The 6,689-nt window shown below is 41.3% G+C and overlaps 1 protein-coding gene across 1 annotated transcript in view; it reads left to right on the plus strand.

Annotated features, from left to right (window-relative positions):
* The window catches only part of LOC106881563 (E3 ubiquitin-protein ligase HECTD3), a 41,114-nt gene extending 34,431 nt beyond the window's left edge, over positions 1-6,683 (plus strand). The window contains exons 13-18 of the mRNA XM_014932012.2: positions 1,392-1,481; positions 2,166-2,369; positions 3,028-3,157; positions 4,758-4,911; positions 5,961-6,029; positions 6,416-6,683. Of these exons, the coding sequence (XP_014787498.1) occupies positions 1,392-1,481; positions 2,166-2,369; positions 3,028-3,157; positions 4,758-4,911; positions 5,961-6,029; positions 6,416-6,500 (732 nt within the window). The 3' untranslated portion in view covers positions 6,501-6,683. The remainder of the gene's footprint in view (positions 1-1,391; positions 1,482-2,165; positions 2,370-3,027; positions 3,158-4,757; positions 4,912-5,960; positions 6,030-6,415) is intronic.
* Positions 6,684-6,689: the final 6 nt, after the last annotated feature.

Raw genomic sequence — 6,689 nt, forward strand, 5'->3', positions numbered from 1 at the left:
GTGTGTATATAGAAGGGTTAACTTCAGTGATGAAAAATCCCTGAGCCAGGGTTACGATGAAGTCATGGGGAGCAGCATGGCGGATGTGAAGTTGGACATTTTGATCTTCATTTGATGTATGATCTTCATTCGGCAAAATTACATGACACAATCTGGGGAGAAGAGCCTCTTTAGCCAATGGTCAGTCTAGTGCCAACCAATCCAATTACAAGGTTACTGTCAGTTGAGAGAACTGGCGATTCAACAACTCACTTTGTCAACTTGGAAACCTTATGGAGTTCTGGCACCTCACAGTGTCACTGATTGAAGTTGGATGATTAGTAGCAGTAGTAGTAGAGTCATTCTCTTATGCACCTGACTCATATGCTGGCATGGGTTGGACAGTTTGACAGGAGCTGGTCAAGCAGAAGACTGCACCAGGCCTCAGCGCCTGTTTTGGCATGGTTTCTTACAGCTGGTTCACTGCTGCATTTTCTAATATAACTATTGTGTTATTGCTACATGTTCTAATGTAATTGCTAATTCATTACCTCATGTACCGACATAACTGTTCATTGCTGTTTCTATTAATATAATTTTTAATGCATTGCTACATGTGCCAAGTTGGTTACTAATTCATTGCTGCTTGTAATCATCGTCATCGTCATCTTAATGTCCACTTTCCCATGCTGGCATGGTTCAGATGAAAACAAATTTTAGTTACCTTACAAAGGTATTTAATTATAATTTGAACTTTTGTTTTGATCTCTTCTGATTTTTATGCTTCAAAGTAGAGTACTTAGCCACTTGCACGTTAATTTCACAAGCAAGTTGTTTGATTGATTAGGAACACTTATTGTGATAACCGGTGGAGTGCCAGTTACGTTGTGTGGTGAAAGTAGCATAGCCAGATGATTCACAAATTTGCTTCACTACCACAAGTTCCCTGGTTCTTCAGGAGTAAGGAATCTTTTACAAAAGCATTGGGTCGACCGATATCTTGAAAGTAAAAGTGAGTTGACAGACAGCACGTGGCAGCCCATTGAATGGATTGTCCAGGCTTGTTGCACATTCTCTCACTGATTCTGTCTGTGGGGTTCTCAGTCATACTGTTTATCATGCTAATTCAGTGAACAGTTACCTCAGTTGATTGATCAACTGAATATTTATTGTTAAAACCCAGAGGAGGGAAACTATTCACTATTGTGTGGTCACCTCAGATCAGACTGTGATGTGGGGCCTTGAGCCTGACCCTTGCTGTGGCCACTTTGTATCTGATTATGCTGTGGTGACTTCAAGTCTGACTATAGTGCATTAACTTCAAATGTAATAGTGATGTGCTGTCAATATAACCATTGTTGTGAAACATACCAGTAGATTGCTAACCTAACCATAACTATATATCTTTTCAGGTGCTGTCTTTAGCCCCGTTTGTATGGAAACAGCTGTCGGGTGAAAATCTCAGTTGGGCCCAAGACTTTGCTACAGTCGATGCTGCTGAGGTATGGTATTTGTTATTTTTGAAATCTAGTCTGTATTGTTCATAACCCCATCCACCTTCTTCGAGTTTCTTGTTAGTTTCTGCTTGTTTGTCAAGCCTGCTAAAAATAACAGCCAGACTTTTCTAAAAATTTCAGTCTTAAAGAAGAAAAGACATATTGTGTATGTGTGTGTGTGTGAAGGCACATGGCTCAGTGGTTAGAGCATCGAGCTTACAATTGTGGGGTTGTGAGTTCAATTCCTGGACTGGGCTGCGTGTTGTGTTCTTGAGCAAGACACTTTATTTCACATTGTTCCAGTTCACTCAGCTGTAGAAATGAGTTGTGACATCACAGGTGCCAAGCTGTATTGGCCCCTTTGCCTTTCCCTTGAATAGTGTCCTCTGCTATAGCCTCAGACCGACCAAAGCTTTGTAATTGAATTTGCTAGGCGGGAGTTACCATCATGTGTGTAAGTGCCACCGACATGGGGAGCCAGTCAGGCAGCACTGGTAACGACCCACGCATGGATGGTGCTTAATGCGTGCCACCAGCACAGGAGCAACTCAGGCGGCACCGGGATCGGCCACAACTACAATTTCCATTTGATTTGATTTGATTTGATTTTTGAATAAAAATAAAATTCTGTTTAGTCTTCCTGTGCTTTGTTTTTTCTTAATTGTGTTGTTGTTCTACATTCTACTCCAGGTAAAATTACTGGAGACCTTAGTCAATTTAGATGAACATAAATTTCTACCTGAGAACCGGTTATGGAGTACAACGTTGAGTGATGGCACTGAAGTCCACTTACGTCTGGACGAAGATGGTAACCCGCGGCGACTTAAATATGATGAAAGAAGAGACTACTGTGCTGAGGTGAAGAAGATTCGGATGTCTGAAAGCTCAAAACAGGTATGGACATTACTCAGTAGGTCACTGGTCATAAGACACAGTGTTGTTCATTAACCATGTTCCTTGCATCCCTCTCCAGCTGAGTGTTCCTAATCTTGCAGGCTCATGGCTGTTGGTGTCATATAAAAAGCACCCATACCAGTGCCATGTAAAAGCACTCATGTCAGTGCTGCATGAAAGCACCCAGTGCACTCTGTAAAGTGGTTGACATTAGGAAGAGTATCCAGCTACAGAAACCATGCCAAAACAAACATGGATCCCAGGCAGCTCTTCAGCTGGTCAGCTCCCATCATACCATCCAACCCATGCCAGTGTGGAAAATGGATGTTAATTGATGTTGATGATAATACCAACCTGCCCAAGACCACCCCTTGCTTCTGTGATACAAACTTCCTGTTTAAAAATGATATCCTTGTTGCCTTGTTTTGATTTTAATTACCTTATTTTGAAATTGTATGGATAATACCGTACTAAATTCTGGTGCCTAAATTAAGCACCCTATTCATCTGAACCTAAATTTTTGTGGTTGTGGGTTAAGTAGCTTTCACACACACACACACACACACACACACACACACACACACACACACACACAAGATGGTGATGTCTGAGATTGTCGGTTAAGTTGTGTCTATTGCATTTTGCTGCAATATTTCAGGTCGCTGCCATTCGCAAAGGGTTGTTACAAGTGATTCCAGAAGATGTTCTTCGACTCACCACATGGCAGGAACTTGAGAAGCGGGTATGTGGCGAGGCTGAGATTACTGTGGAGGCTTTACAGAAAAGTGGTGAGTTCTATCTACTACCATGACGGTCTGGATCTATGGCAAGACTAATACGTATACCATATTTTCCTGCATACAAGTCAATGTAGTGTTTAGTGTAAAAATGTAGTGCAAATATTCAAACATTTCCACTATCTTTTCAAATTCTGTTGCATTTCACATGGAATTTTCCATCTTCCAAAATTGTCTTTGTGTATGAGCCAACCTACCTTTTTTTGAGGGGCTGAAAATTTGGTCTGCAAAATTCAATTTATATGCTGGAAAATATGGTAATGATAATGTGTCTGTATTGCTGTGGAGTGTTATGTAGATTGTGTGTGTGTGTACTTCTGATGATTATAATGTCAGATAAGTTACCATGATATATATATATACATATATATATATATATATACATATATATATATATATATCAGGGACGTGCCACCAAGGTAGGCAGTGCCTGCCTTGAATAAAATAAAATCGTTAGCAACATTTTCCTTTTATGGCAAAATATGCACCTAATTCAATAAAATTATGAAAGTTATTCTGATTACTATGCATAAAATGCAAAATATTTTATTTTTTGTGTGTTTTACTACATAAAAGTCACCAACTGCCTACCCTGAGTAATTACTGTTAGCACATGCCTAGGATATATATAGGTGCAGGCGTGTTTGTGTGGTAAGAAGCTTTTTTCTGCCACTGTTCTGATCTCATTCCAGCTTCTCCACCCTTTTCATCTCCTACCCTTATCAATGGTCCATCACTAAATGGTTTTAGGATACCCTGCAGCTCTTTTCCCCTTGGGCTACCACTTTAGTGCCACCATACAATCGCTTTCTCGATCTTGTCTGAGGACATGTCTGATCCAATTCCAGTGTCTGTGTCTAAGATAAGTGTGTGTAGACATTTACATTTTGTCTGTAAATAAGGTGATGAGCTGGCAAAGTACCAGTTGAGTACTAGGGTCAATATAATCGACTTATCACCTCCTCTGAAATTGCTGGCCTTGTGCCAAAACTTGAAAACCCATTATGTTTGTAAATATAATTACTATATGCATATGTAGTCTCTTGTGGAGGCGCAATGGTCCAGGTGTTAGGGCAGCGGACTCATGCTCATAGGATCGCGGTTTCGATTCCCAGACCGGGCGTTGTGAGTGTTTATTGAGTGAAAACACCTAAAGCTCCACGAAGCTCCGGCAGGGGATGGTGGCGAACCCTGCTGTACTCTTTCACCACAACTTTCTCTCACTCTTACTTCCTGTTTCTGTTGTGCCTGTAATTCAAAGGGTCAGCCTTTTCACACTGTGTCACGCTGAATATCCCCGAGAACTTTGTTAAGGGTACACATGTCTGTGGAGTGCTCAGCCACTTGCACATTAATTTCACAAGCAGGCTGTTCCGTTGATCGGATCAACTGGAACCCTCGTTGTCGTAACCGACGGAGTGCCAACTATGTAGTCTCTTATATCATGTCTAATGTAAATATCCTTTCTACATCTATACATGTGTGTAAATATTTTTCTTGGCCATCTGTCTGTACATATGCATGCATAAAATTTATTTAGGCATAGATGTGTCTGTCTGTGTGTCTATTTTATATTGTTGTCTGCTTCCAGTCCATCTTGTAGATTTGGAGCCTAATGACTTACAAGTGAAGCACTTCTGGGAAGCTGTTAAGAATTTTTCCAATGAAGACCGAAGTCGACTACTGCGTTTTGTTACTGGAAGACGGCGCCTCCCTGCTCCCATTTACCTTTCTTCTGCTAAACCGTAAGTGCACACACACACACACACACACACATATATATATATGTACATATATGATGGGAATCTTGTAGTTTCCATCTCAGTAATTTCACTCACAAGTTATTGACCAGCCTGCAGCTTTAGTAGAAGGCACCAGCTGATAGTATCTCAGCAGTAGGCATGAACAACCAAGCGCCTGGTTTGAAAGTAAAATTTCTTAAGCGCATAACCTATCTACATATATCATCATCATCATCATCATCAAATGTCCATTTTCCATGCTGGCATGGGTTGGACAGTTTAACTGAAGCTGGCCAGGCTCCAATTGTCTGTTGTGGCATGGTTTCTATGGCTGGATGCCCTTTTTTTAATGCCAACCACTTTATGTACAGGGTACTTTTTATGTGATAACAGCACCAGTGCTTTACACGTGGACTGGCATGGGTGCTCTTCAAGGCAAAAACCTTACTTTTATATATATATAAAAGTAAGCACATGTGTAGAACAAGTTGGAAAAAATAATACTGAATATTAAAAGTAAAGTAAACCTTCTCTGACTGTTATTCAGTTTCATATAACCAGTCGTTAGACACTTGTGATAATGAGAGACCCCTTTGGTCGTGAATGACCATGGGATTGTGCCTAGAAAGTTCCCCTCTGAGGCACATGTCTGGGCAAGGTTGTTTATGGAAGACCACCAGTCGTCCATGCATACCAGCCTCCCCTTTCCATGCCACCAATGTTATCCAAGGGAAAGGTAAAGGGGCCGATACTGCTTGGCACCAGTGACATTGCAACTCATTTCTACAGCTGAGTGAACTAGAGCAAGAACACAACACAGGGCCCAGTCCAAGAATTGAACTCACTAGCTCATAATTGTATGCCTGATGCTCTAATCACTAAGCCATGAACCTTCACTTGTGATAATCCAGACTAATGTGTGTGTGACTGCACACACACACACACACACACACACACACAGATCTGCAGCTTGAATCAATGCTGAGTAACAATATTTAAAAAACTTTTTGTATTTTATCATGTTTTATTTCTTTATTTTTTTTGTCTTTTAGTGAAGTGGACAACGTCCTTCCTGAGTCATCAACCTGTGGTAACATGTTATTTATGCCCAGATATTCAAGGTTTGTACACCTTTGCTCTCGCTTGTTCACCCTTTCTTCCTACTTGTTGTACACTCTACCCTTATAGTAAGTTGGTTTTGCCCTGTTAACCCTGCTTGTATAAATTATTTTATAGGGGCCCAGGTGGAGGGTAGTAGACAAAGAGGCCCAGGTGGAGGGTAGCAAAGGGGCCTAGGTGGAGGGTAGCAGACAAAGGTCCCAGGTGGAGGGTAGCAAAGGGGCCTAGGTGGAGGGTAGCAGACAAAGGTCCCAGGTGGAGGGTAGCAGACATTTCTTTGACTGAACATATAGAGTCAAGAGTGTGAGTGTGTGCGTGATTAAAATAATGGTGCTTTTAAGATTCCAATATTCATTTACTCTGTTCTACCATTTTTCTCTCACTACAGTGCCAAGATTGCCGAAGAGAAGCTTCAGTATGCTGCCTATAACTGTATTGCTATCGACACAGATGTCAGTCCTTGGGAAGATTAACTCACTTTGTTCTACACCACAGCCACCGCCTCCCTTTCTTTCCAGTGTGTGTGTGTTGGTGGAGTTGAGGCTTGCTTGCCTCCACATCACCACCTTCATGCACTGTTCACCCCAATTTTCACAGCTGCTTACTCAGATAATGGCCAGAGAGAACTGGATCTTTTCTTTGATATGTTTTATCATATATAT

The sequence above is a fragment of the Octopus bimaculoides genome, chromosome 13, assembly GCF_001194135.2.
Source record: "Octopus bimaculoides isolate UCB-OBI-ISO-001 chromosome 13, ASM119413v2, whole genome shotgun sequence".
NCBI lineage: Eukaryota > Metazoa > Mollusca > Cephalopoda > Octopoda > Octopodidae > Octopus > Octopus bimaculoides.